Source organism: Parus major, chromosome 9, assembly GCF_001522545.3.
Source record: "Parus major isolate Abel chromosome 9, Parus_major1.1, whole genome shotgun sequence".
Classification (NCBI taxonomy): domain Eukaryota; kingdom Metazoa; phylum Chordata; class Aves; order Passeriformes; family Paridae; genus Parus; species Parus major.
In genome coordinates, this window is record NC_031778.1 from 14,270,058 (window position 1) to 14,288,567 (window position 18,510).

General features: G+C 45.3%; 1 protein-coding gene across 2 annotated transcripts; it reads left to right on the forward strand.

Moving 5' to 3' along the window:
• Positions 1 to 11,704: 11,704 nt before the first annotated feature.
• TMEM207 (transmembrane protein 207) lies at positions 11,705 to 17,816 on the forward strand. 2 transcript variants are annotated; one of them, XM_015637017.2, is made up of 5 exons: positions 11,705 to 11,928; positions 13,688 to 13,725; positions 14,171 to 14,206; positions 14,662 to 14,801; positions 15,752 to 17,816. In XM_015637017.2, exons 1-5 carry the CDS (start codon positions 11,833 to 11,835, stop codon positions 15,898 to 15,900), a joined length of 459 nt encoding a protein of 152 aa, XP_015492503.1. In that variant the 5' UTR covers positions 11,705 to 11,832; the 3' UTR covers positions 15,901 to 17,816. The 2 variants fall into 2 exon arrangements, with proteins under 2 accessions (XP_015492503.1, XP_015492502.1); XM_015637016.2 differs by having other exon boundaries at positions 11,707 to 11,928; positions 14,171 to 14,215.
• Positions 17,817 to 18,510: the final 694 nt, after the last annotated feature.

An 18,510-nucleotide genomic window follows, 5' to 3' on the forward strand; every position in this document is an offset into this window, starting at 1 on the left:
CACTCCCCAGGGAGCTGGGACCTGAGACTGCAGCATCCTGCTGGCAATGTCAGTCTTCTGAGGCAGAAAAACACAGCAGGCTCTTTTGATTAAAAATAGGTCAAGATTTAATTGAAATGAAGGAACATTTTTGGTAGTGCAGAAATTTGAACCAGCATTGAACCTTCTTTTTTTTTTTTTTTTCCCCCCCATTTGATGCTCATTATTTGAAAGATGTGCAAAATTTCTGGATTTCTGCAGTTTTCTGCAGATTTCTGGTGATGATCCAGGAATGTAATAAAACTCTTCCCTCACTACCCTCTCCCTCAAAATAATTCCTGAAGATTTATTCATCATTTCACACATCACTAAGTAAACATCCCCCTTCCCATCACTGGCCTGATGGAGACTTAGTACATTACTGTGTAAAGCAGAATGATCATGATCTGAAATGCAATACACAGGCAATCTCGGTATCCTTGAGGTATCTCTGCCAGGAGCATGGAAAGCAGTTCAATTTCAAGAGTAATGAGACTAATTTGCAAGTCTCTTCTACTGAGCCTTTTGTGATTTTGCTGTTCTCTCCTACAGTTACAAGTCTTGACTAATAAACAGTGTTATTATATATAATACAGAACATTTCCATGTCTCACTGTGCAGTGTGGCTGGAGAGGGTAGGCCTCAGCTTGAGTTTTGTAATATTTTCCAATTAGATGACCAGACATTAGTGTTCAAAATTCCTGTTTGGTGGAGGTTTGCAATCATGGCTCCTTAGCAACTGAAGTAACGTTAAATTAAACTGATAAATGATGCTCTAAAAAAAAAAAACAAAACTTAATCAGAGTGATAAATTTGTGATGCCCTTTCAGGAAAGGTTTACAGGATGTGCTGTGCATTTTCTATCTGCCAAGTGCAGTTCTTCATCAGCTGGGTACACAAGCTTTGCAAAACTGTTTTCTGATGATGTATGGAGTAGCTCCACTCACCCCTCCCAGGTGATGAGGAAAGATCTACCCCTTTGTGAAAGTTTTTGGGCTTTTTTCACCCTGCCTGCAGTCCCAGGAAGTCCTGGCCATCATGAGATGATGTCCCAGCCCTGATTCTATGGATAATCTCACTCCAGAACCTGTTTCTGCCATGCTGGGCCACTTCTCATGCACGAAGTACTGAACTTACAAACAAAAGAGAAGCACAGCCTCCACACCCCAAACTCTGACTTACCATTCCTCCTCTGTCTTTTCCTCCTTGTTTAATTAAAACCAAGTTTTAATCCAGCAATGGAAGACTCTGAGACTAAGCCTATCCATTTCTTGGTGATGAGACAGAGCCTGCTCCATCCACTCAGAGGGAGAGGCAGCATGTCCTGCCTCCTGCAAGCTGCTCCTCCATGCAGGCTTCACCCTGGGCAGTGTGAGACAGACTTCTGAGGGGAGGAGGCAGCAGGAGTGAGGTTTGGGGTGCATCTCATGCACAGAAAGGGAGCCTGCCTTTAGGAACCTGGAGAAAAGGACTGACACTCAGGTTGAGGCAGGGCTGCGGGCACTTCTTCTGGGCTGAGCTCCTCAACCATTTCCATCTTTCCTCTGGACTGTCCTGACATGTGCCACTGGCCTGCCATGACTTCTAGCTCCTTCACAGTGAAGTCACTAGTGAAAAGTTGCTTGTTTTATACCCTCCAGCTCCCTTTTCTTTTCCAGTGATTGCTGTTGATTGCTGGCAATCCTTCTGACATGTGCACTTAATCAGTTTATGACAGGAAGATGGGTCAATGGGCGAGCTCTGAATAAACAGTAAGAGCTCAAAACTGGAAATAGGGATTGCTTTGCTGAGCACAATTCTGGTGCCCTGGCTCCCACTACAGCCAGAGGAAAGTAAGACTGTAATTATGAGTTATGTTTCTTCTGCACCTCTGTTAGTGTGAATCTATTTTATGCATCATAACAGAAAAGCTTTCCAAAAAATATGGTTCTGCAAATTTTCCAAAGTGATATCCAATTTTTTTTCTGGATTATGTTTGGCTCTTGTCCTAAATAATTTCCAGCAGCCTTGGATTTAACAGGGCATTTATACACTTGCTGTAAAATCTTCTGATGAGCCTTAAAAGGCTGGATTAAAGGATTTGACACCCATGAACTACCTGCCAGTTGGCTGACAGTGCCTTCCAGCTTCACTCCCTTCTGTTGCTGTTATCAAGCAAATTCTTGCCCAGAGAATATTTCTGATTTGCCTTGATGATAGCAATGATTCTCAAAGTGTGTTCCTTGATAAAGACTGAACAATCTCAGGCTGGCCTCCATCAAATCAAGAAATTATTCTCATGGGATTGCACAGCCTTGAGGTGTGTCCTGATCCATTCCCCTGAAGCTGTCAGAGATGGAAGCAGACACCTCCAGGTTAGTTATTTCATCCCCAGGCGGAGTACTCCATCCTTAGGTTGGTCCATCTGCTTTTCCAGACAACATAAAGCTGAACTTCACAATATATTCCCCATTCCCCTTCTGAGCAGCTCTAACAGCAGGACTTATCTCTGCTTCTTATTCTGTCAGCATAACCTGCAGACCAACGAAGAGGTCACTTGCTCCTGGCAGTCTCCTCTTGCTTCTCACAGCCACCCTCTGTGATCTCTCCCTGCTATGTACAATCACATTTTGCAGTGTTTGTGCAGATAATAGATATCCATGGAATCTATGGAGCCCAAACCTTCTTTCTGTTCTGAGAACATGGCCTTTCTAGCATTATGTGCCCAACAGTCTGCAAAACACAAGACTATGGGCCCTCAGTGGAGTACAGGAAGCCCAGCTAACCCACTGATTTTAGTGGAGTGGATCTGTTTTAGTGCACTGATTCTACTCTTCTGTTGTTTTTCAGACAATGACATAAAAATATTCCTAGACATCTTGTGAGCACCAAGAAAACAGGTGTTTTGTCATGAACCACACAAGAGCTTGTTGTTTCCTCTCACTTTTAATCTCACCACCCATGAATTCTGTTTATAAAGTTTTTGGATAGACCACTGTGTTTCCCTTGCTCCATGCTGTCCTCAAGCTCTTCAGGCAGACAGCAGGTCTGTCACAATTGGATGTGATGCTAGCACTTGCCTTGCATCAAGGAAGATGATTTTCCATAGTGTAATTCCAGATAGATTTATTGAATCAAGACTTAAACCTCAAGAGGTAAAGTGGGCCGTATTTTATACAGAAAATGGTTTTCCCTGCCAGATGAAATCTTAGGGCAGAGTGTCTCATTTTATATAGCTGCTTGGACATTTCTCTATCTTGGGATTAATGGTGATGGGGTAATTTAGATTCTGTAACAACCAGAGATAGCTGGATTTACAGGGTTATCAGTCCAGCCACTTACAGGCATCTTTGCTTTAATTGAGTTTAGTGCTGTGAAAAAGATGAACTTGATGAAAGGAAGCCTTTTCTACCTGACTTGAGAATAAAGGCCCAGCTGAGGCAGGACCAGCACAGTGCCTTCCTTGGCAGTGCAGTGCCCACAGGTGGGATGGCAGAGCGATGCTGTCTGGGGGTGCTGCCACAGCCTGTGCAGAGCAGGACAGAGGTTTGCTGCCTTGTGGTGCCTGTTCTAGAGTGTGAAACACAGCAAGGGGTGCTTCTAGACCTGTCAGCTCTGTGTTTGAAGTGCATTTGTTTGCATCACCTAATCTCCTAGAGGAGCAGGGTGTTTTGGACATACCACTGATGAACTGATGCCAATCTCTCTGATTCCTCTGGCTCCATAAACTGTCAGCCATTTTAGATGGTTTGAATCATCTCAAACCAAATCAAACCTAGTCATGACTTCCTACAAGTTAAAAAAGAAAATAGTTGACAGATAGAAAAGATAGAAAAGAGAGAACTGTTAATCCTCCCCTGAGGAGGAGGAGGAGGACGCATCAAATGCAACAACATTGGGACAATATGAATCTGGAACTGTCAGACTGAAACCTCAAGTGGGAAAGGACCATCTCCCTAACCAGGACCAGCTTCTCAGCTTTACCCAGTGCATCAGAAATGCCAATCTCCTGCTGTCTCACTCAAAGCCTGGCCACCCTCTCGTTTTTCTCACTGTGTTGGCAGGAGATTTGTGAGTACATCACCATGTGCCATTTCAAGCTTCATTTGAATAAGCGTCCCATATAATAGACTTTTATAGCTCTCTTCTGTGAATTCTAAATTAACACAACTAATTAAAATGTTCCAAAGTTTTATGTAAATAACTAATTAGCATTTGAGAAGGAATAGTAAATTCACAGATGGTCATGCTCCACTCAGGGCCCACTGTGCACCAGTGTCAGGCCCTTGGTGCAACATTCTGCCTGGCAGGACCAGACTGCCCAGGTATCACCCCAAGGATGACCCAGCACCATCCACCCTGCCTCCAGGCTCTGGGAACTCTGCATCTCATGGGATTAGGCTCATTCTCTCTGTCCCTGGCATCAGGGCTTGCAAGAGTAAGGAGAACATGGGAACATCAAGGAAGAGGTCTGTGCATAGGAGATGAGGTGAGTGTCTGAGCTGTGATTTTCAGTGTTTGTACCGGTGTTGCTGTAAGGAAGTTCCTCTAGAAAACCTTCCTCAGGGATACCTTTTACAAGTAGAATCTTCACACAACACAGCTGAAGCTCAGCACTGCTGGGTTCCAGCCCCAGCAATTCCACTGAGACCCTGAAAGACTGTTCTGTCACTCAAATCATGTGTCTATGGACCACAGCCGGGAATGAAGATATTTTCTTCCTTTCTCGTAAGATTAAAGCTCATTGATATCTGTAGCACAGCAGAGAGGTGATGACCTTGTAGGAATGGGGAGATTTAAAAAATAGGTCTGCATCTAATTCTGATTGCCATCCAGGTGGAATTTGGAAAGTGTCCCTTCTCTGACATCTGGATTCTCATATATACCAGGAGCCCTTCATTTATACAGCCCATGGCACCTGCACATCTTAGTGCTGTTGCAGCACAAACAGGACCCCCACAAATACAAGGAAGGATTTTTGGCCAGTTGGAGTTTGTTTGCTCTAGAAGATAGAGATTATCATTACAGCAAGTGAGGAGGGAGAATTCATTTTCCAATCCCATTGAACAGGTCCTACAGGAGTAACCTCACCTGTTCCAGGGGCAGCTCTGACTGTTTGCACCTTCTGCTTTCAGAGCTGCAAAGACCTGTGGGAGATGGAGAGGTTATAAAAATCTGCTTTAGAGTAAGATAAGGGGTTTTGATGTATTTGAGCGGGTCTCTAAGAAGGGGAAATGAGTTTGGGAAAATTCATGTTGCTAGGACAGTTTTGCTCAGCCAGAGGGAAATCGAGACAGCAGAAGCAGGAGTCGGTGGGGAAATCAAAGGGTGAGTTAAAATAAAGGAGTGTGAAGAGCCTGGTTGTTTGTGTTGAAATTATAAACAGGAGTGTGTTTTTCAGATATATTCTTGGGGAAGATGTAAAAGTGGGAGATTAAGTAAAACAGTAAAGCTGTTGAGGGGGAGAAAGGGCTAAGCTAAGCCTTCCTATTGCGTGGTCTTATTTGCAATCCCTGTCTGCCCTGGAAGCATCCCCCATATCTCTCTCTGTTTATACATGCAGAAAACTCCTGCAGAGCGGGGAGGAAGATGCAAGCTCTCCATCTGGTCTTCCAGACGTTGTTTCTCATCCTGGCACCAGCCTGGAGAGGAGGTGAGCTCTGAATTGGGTGGCCAGAGGGCAGCCTGGCCATGGTACAGGGCTTTGGAGGCTCATGGGGAGGGGAAGCAAACCCAGAGGAACCTCATTGTTTCATCCCTGATCTCAGACATGTTGCTGCAACAGCCTTGGGGAGCACAAGGTGGGTATGTACACAGTGTCTCACCCCAAGTATCAGCTCACCGTGCTCCCAGGCAGAGCATTTGGCATTTTATCCATCACAAGAGGAAGGCTGGAGAACAGCCTGCTGATCCCACGTTTCTTGGATCCATAAGTGCTGGTATCAGCCCTCACTAACTCTGGGCACACAGGAGCGTGGCTATAGCCTGTTCTGAACTGAGGAATGAGGGTCTGAAATCACTGCCCTTCCCTGCACACAGCCTAGGTGGGCTGGGCGTGCTTGGCGGGGGACAGGCTGCACCTGAGGCCCCCAACAATTCAAAATAAACCCAGAAAGGGCACCTGGAAGGAATTCAAGATGCATGGGAGGCTGGTAAGCAATCAAGTGTGGCAAAAGTAGATACTTGGATCATCTGAGGAAGACCTAGGCTGAAATGTTGCCTACACTGAAGGACACAGCACAGGGTGCTCCTGTGGTGCCTGGAGCCTGGGTGCTGCAGGGGCACAGGAGAGATGTTCCTGTCCCTGTGTGACCCCTCTTGCAGAGAGAGCCCCTGGGCCCTGGGGTTTCCTGCTGAAGAAGCACACGTGCCAGCTGATAATGACCAGCATCACGATGCATTTCAGCATTCACTGCTAAACGGTTCTGCCTGGAAAATTGCCTCGAAAATGTGTTTCAGGATGTGCCAGATAGTCTCATGCTAATTTCTCAGCCAAAACCTCCCATGTGGTGTCCAATGTGATATCAGTAACTCAAAGGCAGGGGGAAAATGAAGCCTCTATTTGCTTTCAAGCAATTTATTCTCCTTTTGTCTTTTTACATCCAGCAGCAAAGTAAATTACAGGGATGGAAATACTGAAAGCTTTTAATTTTTTCACTGTAATTTCTTAGCCCCTGGGAACCGAGTAACAACAACAAAAAAAGAGATATTATGAAAAAGTACTAATGCCTAACTATAATTTTTAATTATTAAATCCACATACAGATTTTACTGATTAAAAGTAAGAGGACCTGTTGGAGTACAAAGAAAGGCTTCAGAGTTCAAGTAGCTGTAATCAGCTTCAATTTCACATTAGAAAATGAAAAGAGAAAAATTTCTGCTGGCAATAACTTTGTATTTCTGGTATATTTCATCTTTCTCTTTTTTCAAGCTGCTTTTAATTTTATCAGCTTCAACCTTAATTCTGCTTTTCTGGTTCTTAACTCTTGAGGGTTATCCAGCCCTTTAAACTGATTTCTGATATGTTCTGTGTGAGGTACAGTGGTATCTGGAGAGACTGAAAGATCTCTTAAACTCTTTTTCCAGGGGGGCTGTAACAGAAGTTCATGGGTATTTGGGAAATCAGTGATAAAGCTTGGAATTATCTCATGTCCTAATGTCCAATCCAGAAATAAGAGAAGCCCAGCTCAGGTGCAGTAGATCTTAAAATGTAATTCTGAGCTCTGAATTCTCATACAACAAAAAGACTTCCAGGCTTACCCAAATCCTGTTACTTTTCCACCTTTTTTTTTTTTTTCCCCCTTAGGATCCAACTTAAGTTTTAAAGACAAAGCTCAGCTTGGAAGAGGAAAGGAAATAGCCACTTCTCTAAACTCTTTCAGCTTCACCCTGCCCTACCACAAAACAGGTCTCAGTAAATCACTGCACATGGATTTCTGTATTTAATGGTGAGAGCAGTGTCAGCACCAAAGTCAGCAGCACACACAAAATGTTTGCTGGAAATATACATTCTCAAAGTGCAAGAATTCCAGAGCAAGAAAGCTGCTACCTCAGTCCTTTCAGATAAGGTTAATGTTTCAGTTGTATTTATTTCAGGTGTTCATTATAAGGTTGGAACAGCAGTGTTTGAACAAGTCGCAGCAATTTCTCACATAACTTCAATGTTGGGACTTTGGGTAGTTTTAAAGTTTTGACTTCCATGAATATATGAACACCTGTGTACTGAATTCAGTTTTCTGTAGTTCTCAGCATGGGATATGCAGGCACATACAGGAGAAATCTCTTGTGCATAACCTAGAGGAGATTCCTTTATCTTCCTGCTGGGCAGAAGCCTTCACTGACCCCCTGCTGAATTTTCCCTGCTGGATTTTCCCTGCTGATACACCAAGGCAAGCCAAAAGTCTGGCTGGGCCATCCAACACGACAAGGTAGCTGCAGTTGCCTCAGATGTGAGGGGTGACCTCCGAAGCCTCGTTCCTGGGGAGGATGCAGCAGAACAATGTCATCCTTGTTGCATTCATTTAAAGTCTCTCCTTCCCCCTGAGCAGCACATCCCCCGCACAGGCTCACAAAGGGCTGCATTCATCAGAGACCAGCAACTGGTTATAATCCCTTTGAAAGACAACAGGCCGTGCCAGCACTACCAGGGCTTGGTTTAAAATGTTCATCCTTCCTCGCTTCCTCAAGCCCAAGGCCACCTCGGCTGACTCCTGTGCACGTGGAGGTGTTTGAGGGTCTAGGGACCCACCAGGGTGGTTCCATGGGGTGGGGAAAGGGCTCCCAGGGTCAGCAAGTCCTGTTGAAGTGCTTACATGTCGTGTGGGAGCTCGCTGACTTGTGTCCCAGGAGCTGTTTGGTTTCATGCCCACACTCCTCCCACGGACAAGCTGCTGCTCAGCCTTGGTGCTCTGGATGGGGTGAACCTTCTTTGCATTTCCAGCCTCAATTTATTCATGGTTGGTTTGCTCTCATTTGTTCCTGTGCCAGCACTGGCCATTAGCTTAAAAAGCTCTCCACAGTGCTGGATTTAGTCATTTCAGTGTGTGCATAAGGAACAAGCAGCTCCTTTTGGCTTTCATTTGCAGAGGATGAGACCGAAGCTGCTTTAGTTCTCCCACTGCAGAGAGGAAATGCTCAGTCCTCCCCAGTGCTCTGCTCATCTCTTGGGCTAAACTGAATTCTCCTGCTGAGTCATCCAGGGCCAGGCCAAGAGGGGTGGTGGCACCCTGACTGAGCCTTGATGCCAAGGGTGTAGCTGCAAAAGCAAAGACTGAGATGGTCGTGGTGGTGTGGTCAAGTAGGGTGAGGAGAGGTCCCAGGGGCCTTGAACTGGAGCAAGAATTGATTGTGGTGGTGATGTGAAAACACTGCAGCAGAAAAAGTGAGCACTTGCTTAACCCTTGTGAGCTGACCTTAACGCAGAGTGGGACTGCCCTGATGTTCCTTGTCTCCCTTCCATCTCTCAGTGTGTTCTCCATTCTGTTCCATGTCCCACATCTTGTGCTGCCACTCTCCTTCTGCTCTTTCAGAGTCTTTGACAGTCTTATTCTGGACTGTTCTGGGAGGCTGGTCAGAACCTAGCAAGGTGATGTCTTTCATAAAAGTCATCCCCAGCAATCACTAAATGCTCTGAAGGCAGCCCAGGAAGAGCCTGAAATAAGTTTAAGCTGCTAGCTGTATTTACAGTGTTTTATGTGAGCATCTGTTTGCCAGTGAATTGCCTCCCATTCTTACCAAAACCCAGAAGTCCAAGGAAGCTCCATGAAATCTTGGCCCAATCTAAAAGTATGTCTGAAATTAATTGTATCACACCCAATGAAGCATAGGCCATCACTTCCAGTGCACACAAATACAATTTAGAGCCCATTTCCTGAAATTTAGACCCCTGATGCCCCTGGTCCTCTCAGACTTGAGATCAAATCAGCTCCTCTCAAATTCCTCCTGTCTCCCCATCTTGCGTTCCCTTTCATGCCTTTCATGAAACCCAGCAAGAGCCAGCCCCAGTGGAAGTGGTTTCTGTGGCAACTCTAAAAGTCACCCTTTGGGTGATCCTAGAACTGCACCTCTTCCCACTGAAAGGACCAGACACTTGAAGGAAAGCGATAATGGGCAGTCATAAATCGCTGTATGTTTTGGTAGTTGCCATTGCTGCCTGGGAGATGCATTTGTCACCTAGCAACGACATAAGGTGATGAGGAAATAACAGCATGTTAATCTAATGGCCATGAGTTAACATCTATCAGGGAGCAGCCTCCCAAGCCCACCAATGAGGTGAATATAATTGAGGAGGAAAGTGATACCAAACTTTTCATGCAGTAAGTATGGGAGGAGTGAGCAGAGTCTGTGTACATGCCTCCTCATGGGGGGATGACAAAAAGCCTGGAGGAATCCCTCAGACTTGAGCTCAGACACAGAGCTGTCCAGAGGATGGGTCTCACTTTATCAAAACCTGAAGGCAGCAGTACCACAGCAGGCAGGGGGCAGCAGGAGGGTCCCAGCCCCACGGTGAATTTCAGTGCAAAAATCCTCTGGGTTTTTGGTGTCCAGTCCTGACTGTCTTAGAACAAGTGCTGAGGCTCTTTATGACATTCATGTATTCAAGCTGCTCAGCTGATCATGGACAGGGAGAGTTTTCCTGCTGAAGCAGTAGTTCTTTTCAGTATTGGAATCACTCCTGAAGCAAAAGACAGGGCTATTCATGGATCCCCTTTAAGCCAACTCTCTCTCCTCTTGACATCATTACAGGGAGTGCAGGACAGGCTTCACAAATTGCCATCATCCCTTGCAAACCCTGTATGGGTCCAACCAGCAGAAAACATCAAAGTTTGCCTCAAGGCCGGGAGCTGAGCAGTGATAGAATTCAATCCTTTCTTCTGGAAATAGATCCAGAACACATGCCACATGTTATTTTTCAGTACCAGGAGCTCATTGAGGTACCTGCCCCCTGAAATACCGGGGCTGATCCATTTGGTGGCTCTAAATTGAAAGTACCCTGGGTGCTGACATGAGGGAAGTAATTGTGAGAGGAAGAAAACTGAAATTAATTCAATGATGGATGACCTCATTGAAGCCTGAAATTGTAAGAGTCACACAGTTCCCAGCAAGGCTGTGCACATTTTTATACTGCAGGAGCCTTTTCTTTAAGAAAACAGCTAAGAAATTGGTTTAGCAATTTACTGTTGAGCAACAATGGAAAGAATTGGTCTGAAGCAGGACAGCATGTTCAAACCATTTATATTGTGTAGCACATGCACTTAGCACCATCATGAGAGATGTTTCTCAGTGGGCATCATTTCAGGGGCTCGTCTTTCATTAGTGCTGAGCTGAAAGTAAATATTAGAGAACACCAGGGCTTGGCCTGGGTTTATGCAAAACTTGAACATTAAATAACAAACCTGTGTTGTGCATGTATATCACAGCTGGTTAGACTTCTTGACCTTTCAGCTGAAGCAAAGCCACAGAGGTACATCTCAAGAGCAGCTCGGCTTTGTCAATCATTACAGAAGTAATGGCATCCCAGCATAATGCTTAACTCTAAACATATTCATGGCAACACCCTCTGTGTTAAAATCTGGAAGAACCACAGTTAATGGTGCATTTCAGCCACGGGCTGTAAACTCCAGTGACAACCTATTACTGACTGCTGAACAAACTGGGATTGTCCCTTCCGAGGGGATCAGAGCTATGGTGCAAACCATCTTCTACCCCTGTTTAACTACATCTCCTGGCTGGCTCTATAGGAATTGAATGTGCAGTAAAATGTGTCCCTTGTAAAAAGCATTGGGGGTTTTTTCAGGTGCATTTTCCTGGCAAACCCTGACAGCTGCATTACAGCAGTGCTGGTGCTGGTGGTGGTTGTCGGGCTGGGAAGGATTTCTTTCATCCTTGGTGCAGGTTTGAGGTGGTAGGCACAGTGCACAGGACATGGTTAGAGCTTCCTCTGCTTTTTCTGTAAGGCCAGTATTCCATCTGAAGGCAGCATGCCATGGAAGTGTGGCCCACTGCACAGACACCAGTGACTCTTTATTTGTAGCAGGTCCTGTTAAATGCAGCCGAGGGTTAATATGGAACTAAGGTTCAGCAGCAGGAATTTGTGAGCAGCAATGAAAATACCGAAACAACTGCAAGGTGCTGACCTTAAACCAGTGTTCCTTTAACTTCTGTCACCTGTTTGTGTCCCTGCAAACCCAAATTTGCTCCCTGGCTAGCGGTAATTTCTGAGGCACAGGAAGCCATTGGGTAACGTGTTCTCTGGCTGCAGGCACAATGTGCAGAGGAGTTTTAAAAGCACCAAATTACAGAGGGTAAAACACTGCTGCAAACAAAGCTCTTCCAATGTTTCTCACATTAATAATGTGGAGACCTGGAGCTTTGTGTTTAACATCATGGATCACAGCAGGAACTGGAGTTCTGTCTTTAACCTTCTTCCAGGTAATCAAACCCTGCACTGGGACCAGGCTGATTTTAGGGATTTTGTGGGGGGAAGATTCCAACTTTTATAGAATTTAGTCATTAGCTCTTTTTTTTATTATTATTATTTTGTGAAGGACTTTTTTCAGGACCTAATGAATTTGGGGGAGAATTAATGCTCACAAAAATTCCAATTAATGAAGAGAAAACTTTTGTCCTTTATTCTGTCTGTGGCTATTGAAATGTATGAGTTTGGGGCTTCAGCAGCGTGGGTGGGTGTTTGGCTGCTCTGACAGATTCCTGCCTCAGAGCAGATGCACTTTGCTGCAGTTTAACTACGCTAAGGTGGCTCTGCTGGGCTGGTTTGAAGGATGATAAAAGAGAGTCCAGAGACTGTCATTCAGCCATGAAGAATACTCAGGATACATGTAATCACAGCAATCAGCTATCTGCTTTTGACCTGTTATTTAATAATCAGTTGAAGTACAAAAAAACCCAAAATAATTAAAATATCCTGCACCAGGGTGCATGTGTGACATGACAAATTAGCTCAGTTTTAAATGGATGTGTCTGAAAGAGTTGAAGCTTCTGTCTTTTTCTCTATTCCTCATTTGGGTTTCAGCCACTTGTGAAATTTCAGATAATGCTTTATATGAAAGACTTACTATACCCAAGGACCTCTGACGAAGCTAGAGATGGAAAGGCAGTGTGTGCACAGGATCAGACACATTACAGAGATTTCGGGGGGCATTTCTTTCTGTTTACAGTGGCTTGAGCTTAGCATAACAAAAAGAACTTGTTAATTAGATATTTAAAATGAGATCTTTCAGTTATGCATATTTGATTCAAATTTCTAATTCAGAACAGAACCTTCCAGTTTGACTCAAAGTCAAAAATCTCTAAGTGTTTTGGATATATGCAGAGGGAAATCCAAAGTAATTACTTACAAATTGCATTCTAATAGTTTTTTCGAAGAAATAAATCTAAATTCCTCTATCTTATTCATTCTGCTTTCCAGTGTTATCACAATTCTGTACCTGATCTGAATTTTTTGTAGCAACATTGGGCGAGTGTAATAACACACCTAACACGAGTCAGCCAAAAAAATCTATTGAATTGGATTCAATTATACTGATGAACTGCTCTGGTTACTTTTTGCACAGATAGTATGAAACTGAGGCTAATATCTACAAGGCTTACAAAAATAAACTGGCTTGAGCTGAGAGTAGAAAATATACCTGAAAAACAAGTTTCAGGTTCACATATTTGCAATACCTGAAACCTGACTCTGGGAATGATGCACCACTACTGAAAACAGAACAATGCTGGGTAGAGCACACTTCTGGTCAAAACAGCTCCAATTTTCTGCTGTATTCACAATTAGCTCCCCCCAAAAATGAGCCACAGAACAAGAATTTGATAATGGGGCATTTTCAGCAGGTATTTCTGAATAGCAAAGCCCAGCACAGTGAGCACCAACTGGTGTTTCCCTGCTCTTGTCTTTCCCTTTTTCACATCAAAAGGAATGCTTTCTCCTTGGCCTAGCTTTCATCTGCAAGCTATTGAATATTCTGAGCTCTTGGTGAGGTTCTCTTGGCTGGATTCAAAGCAGAGACCCACAGAGGCAGATCCCTATGGAGAGATCTGGGTTCAACCCTGCAGGACCAGCACTCATATGGCTCTTCCTCTCCAACTCCCCACTCTAAGAGCAGTAATTATACTGGTAAATTGTAAAAAACAAAACATACCTTCCCTCTGTGATTTACATGTGTGTTTTCAGTCAGCAGACTCTGGCTCGGACTGTGAGCTTGGCGAGAGGTGAGTGTGGCTTCATTCTCCCACCGCGGCTGTCCCTCCCCAGGCTCTTTCAGGGGTGCTGTGCTCCTGCCTGGCACACCAGCACAGCAGAGGAATGAGAGAAGAATTTTCCTTTTCCAGGAAAAGGCCATTTAGGGTTGGGGTTTTTTTTCAAAAGAGGAAATGGAGGCTGGCAACCCTTTGGGTTTTCAGCAAAAATGCTGGTGGCGAGTGCCAGTGTTGAAAGGCAAACAAGTGTCGCTCTGATTCTGGCATCATCTGTATTGCTCCTGTCCACACAGAGACTCTTCTAATTTAATTTTTAATGGGGTCCCTTCATGGAAGTAGACTTCTCAATCTTCTGCTTACTGGTGGTGCTTGTCTTTGTGTTGGTAGATGTGCTGGGGTGGGTACAACAGCCTCCTCACACTGGACTGAAAGTCCTTTTAATTCTTCCCTTTTTTAGGTGCATTGGACAGAGCGATGAAAACTTTAGCAGCTGGTATGTGTGGTAAGTTTCAGATCTGCTTGAAGGGGAAAAACTGGCAAATAATATTCTTTGATGGATATATGGAGAGAAAGGCATTAAGAGAGACTGATAGCTAGAGAGCATTGCTCCTGGGCTGTCCCTGTGTTCTGTCTTTACAAACTAATGGAAATCATTTATCCATATCCTCCTCACTGTACGCTGACAACTGAGCTGGGAAAAAACGATGGATGATTTCAGGGAGAAATGTTTGAATTTCCAGCCAGCACTGGCTGCTGAGCACTCAGGAGTGAGACATTGGTTTCTGGGGACTTTGATCACGTCCAGTGTGCTGGTGGGGAAACCGCAGCATTTAAGGGCTGTTCGCAAGAGATGTTAATGGATATGTTAATTTGCGGACGTGCAGCCATCTGTCGGTGCTGCCCGCAGATGGTGACGGCTCTGTTCCTCCCCTGCTGCCTCTGCCTTAGGTTCCTGCTGTTGTTTTTCCTGGCCGTGCTCCTGTCCTGCGGGATCTGCTGCTGCCTGCAGTGCTGGCTGAAGCGGCGGAGCTGCCTCCCCCGACGCACCGTGGCTGTCTTTGCCCTCAGCAGCTCGGATGCCTTTTGTGGTTAGTCCTGCCCCTGCTGCAAGGTCCTGCTGACCCTGGTGGCCTCACTGTGGTCCATCCATAACCCAGGAAAAAGCTGCCAGGCTTGAGTGGGTGCTGGGGTGCAGGCAGGGGCTGTACTGCTGGTGAGCAGTGGGGTGTCCAGCTCTGGCCTCTTGGGGACATGTCCAGACCATGGACTGAGGGGCTGAAGCCACATCTGCTTTTCTCTGAGCCATGCCTTGGTGCTGTCCCTGCTGTCCATGTGTCCCAAAGGTGCCTAATGAGGTTTGGCCAGGCAAACACTGGAGGTGTGGGGGATTTTCTCCTCAGTGTCAGGCCACTCAGCAGCCCAATACATGCAGCCACAGGCTCTGGGGTCAGGCAGCCCTTTCCAGTACATGTCCTTCATTTCTCACTCAGGCAAAACTGTACTGGTCTAACTCAAGCCACCCCAGTAGACAGCCTGACTGGCTAACACACCCTGAGGTCTGTCAAAACATTGTCCTGGTGGGTGCTGTTCATCGTGGCAGCCACGCTCAATATTCCCCCAGGAGCACCCAGGATTTGGGGACTGGGCTGTGATGACTGTATAGCATCCAGAACTGACCTGGAGTATGGCCGGCAGCATCAGCAGGCTGAGCCAAACAACATCCCTCCAAGAAAAATAAAGCTAATCCTGTCATTAGGCTAAGCCCTTCCCAGAGGACATATTACCTGCTTTCTGGGTGGTCATAGACAGTGTCTCCACAGGGAGGACCCACCCCAAACCCACCCAAATTCCTCTGTCCCAGCTTCTTGTATCTGGAGTTCGTGGTGAAAGACTTTGTGATGCCATACTTCAAAAATTACATCCATGTCTTTCTTGTTTCCAAGTGGTTTGGCAGCTCCTCCTGGGCTCACCCCTCACACTCCCACACTTGCCCTTCACGCCTGTCTGCTGTACAGTTGTGACTTTGCTTTTTCCCCAGCTACTGAAGCAGCTCCATGCCCATTCTCCGGATCCCTGAGCCCCTGCAGGACTGCAGAGATTTCCTCTTCTCCTGCCCCATGCTTCAGCCTGGTGGGAACTGAATTGCCTCCATCCTATGAGGATGTTATGAAGGAAAACAAGCTCTAGACACCACATGTTGGCTTTCATTGATCCTGCTTGGTCTATCAGAGATCTTCCATCATGCTAAAGGAGTGTGAGATCAAATCAGCCCTTTCCACAGGTTGGCCGAGAGACTGAAAAGCAGCACATATTTCATCTGAACCTGAAAGACAAGACTAAATGCAACAGAATAAATGCCAAAAGTATGTGTTGAATCTGTCACAGGAGTTCAGCTTGACATTTTAATATCTCTGGATTTCAGGAAGCTTCCTCAAAGACCTGTCTGTATTTGGGGTTTCTGGCTCAGCCTCTAGATTTATCTCTCTAAGGCTGCTTAAGCTGGTGCAACCCCATGTATTTTAGGACCAAATGTTGATAAATGACTTGATAGTTACTTCTCAAGCTTGGGCTGCCTCCTTCACTCGGCACTGTGCCAAGAAACACCCTCTGGCAAAGTCATGTTGTTCTAATACATTGCAATGCAATCATGCCACTCTGTGATGAAGGATCGTTTGCCACATTTAAAATATTTAGCACAGCATATCAGATTTGTCTAGTGCAAAAGGCAGCAAATTTATGGCCAGGGAAGAGAAAACAAGAGACAGGGATTATGGAGGAGTAGCAGTGGCAGGAGATGGTTACAGAGCACTAAAAAAAAGTGAGTTTGCTCATTTGAGTTGTTCTTAATTTCATGGTGAGTGCCCTCAGTACTCTAGCCCTAGCATTGCAGACCAGAGGGCTTTGAATGGCCCAGGACCTACATGGAAGTTCCCCACAGACATGAATTAGGGACTTAGGTACTTAGTACTAAGCTACAGAAATCTATTAGGATAAAGAATGCCATTTTCTTTGAGGTGATCACTGCAGACAGGATGGAGAAATACTTTAAGAAGCCATCCAGACTGCCTTGCTTCCAAGTGGGATCAGCTCAACCAAATTCATTCCTTGGAGGAGGTATTAGCCTAACTAGTTCTCAAGTTACTGAAGAAAGATGCTGAATTTCCCCTGTAGCTGGATCCAGATGAAAGCAAATATTCCCCTTTGTTTGTGGTGGGCAGGTCCCTGAAGGCTGATTTCAGCCTGCCTGACCTCTCTGTCTCTGCTCTCTCAGTGGCAAGGAAATGTCACCCCTGGTCCCATGCTCTGTACTCCCATGGAGCCATGAGCCAAATTTGGGCAGAATTTTGGAATTTTGGGTTAGAATCCCTAAGATTAATAGAAGCCCAGAGCCTGCCTCATGGAGCACCTCCCCACCTGTAGAGTGAGGTTAGCACCAGTTCCCATGCTCAGGAAGGAAACTGGGAAGATAAATGCACTAAAGTTTATCATATTCTCATAATGATTCTATATAAGTACGTTTTCTAGATGTAGAAGAATTGAAACATATTTTGAGAAAAAATTATTTGCCAGCACCACTGCAAATTATCTCCCTAAAATCTTATTTTAGAAGCAGCTTTAATGTTTGACTCTTGTGTGAAAGGAAATAAATGTTACTTGTAGCCAAATGAATGTTTGTGCCAGCAGGCTAAAATATTACTGGATTGATTAATAAGAAAAATTTGCAAGTACAGACTCAGCCAGGGGAGAAATCGAGCAACTTCTGAGTGTCCTTTTGCTGGCTGAACTTAGTAAGAATTGCAGGTAATCAGCACCTCTCAGGATCAGATCTTTCATGTACATAACTGCTTCCACCACTCAACCCCTTCAATTTATGCCCTGAAGCATGAGATTTGATTATGTTTGTCACTGCAGCTTGCATAGCCTGTTAGTGGGCATTAAATCAGCTGTCACTTGATTCCCACCTACACACTGTTTGCTTCAGTGACCCCTTCATGGCACAGAACTCCACAGGTTGTCTGCATTATGTGCTGCATAAAACATTACTGCCTCCTGCTTATTAATGGCTCGGCTCTAAATAAATCGCTGCCTTTAATTTCACTGAATGTCACCTTCTAATCAGATGGCTGGAGAGGCTAACAAGCAAGGATTGCTCAGGTTCCAATGCCTCCAATCCCTCTGCCCTCTCTCTCAAGGGTTCCCGAGGTGGTAAATCCTTCCCCAGCCACCCAACAGAGGGCAAGCAAGACTTTCAGCACACAGAAACACGCGAGGGAAGGGTTTGTTCCCCTGCTACTTGTGTGCATTCAATTGTGTTCAGTTCCATGTTTGAGGTGCTTTAATTATGCACAAAAGGAATCAAATTATTCCATCGGAACTGCAACAAGTGGCTCAGAGTAAAGCTAGTAGCTGTCACAAAACCAGGCTCCATCTGTGAGAACCTGTGTGCTGCCGTACCTGTGCAACATGACAGGAGCCACAGGAGCTTCCAAAAACTGCTGAAAGTCAGGAGGTGTCTGCAAAAAGAGCTTGTGTAGGGCTGCTGCAGGGAGGACATAAACTAATATTGCTGCTGGCTTGGGGTAGGGAAGGGAAGTACCTTGAGAAGGGGCTCAGGGCCCATTCCTGATCACTGGTATGGAGAAGAGAGTGGATTTCTTCCTTCTACAAAAGCATTTTGGGTGACCCCACCAACTTATTATTCCCTATGGAAGCTGCTTCTCCCAGTTTGCCACCTCACTCCTGTGTTCTCCAGCAGAATGGACAAGGTTTCTCCAGGTCTGTGTTCCCATTCTTACA

What these genes read in the sequence shown, in the direction of transcription:
- TMEM207 (XM_015637016.2), top strand. Translation starts at nt 11,833, where the DNA reads ATGTTTCTCACATTAATAATGTGGAGACCTGGAGCTTTGTGTTTAACA. An exon ending in GACTGTGAGCTTGGCGAGAG is followed by an intron (nt 13,726 to 14,170) that starts GTGAGTGTGGCT and finishes TCCCTTTTTTAG; the next exon opens with GTGCATTGGACAGAGCGATG. An exon ending in CAGCTCGGATGCCTTTTGTG is followed by an intron (nt 14,802 to 15,751) that starts GTTAGTCCTGCC and finishes CTTTTTCCCCAG; the next exon opens with CTACTGAAGCAGCTCCATGC.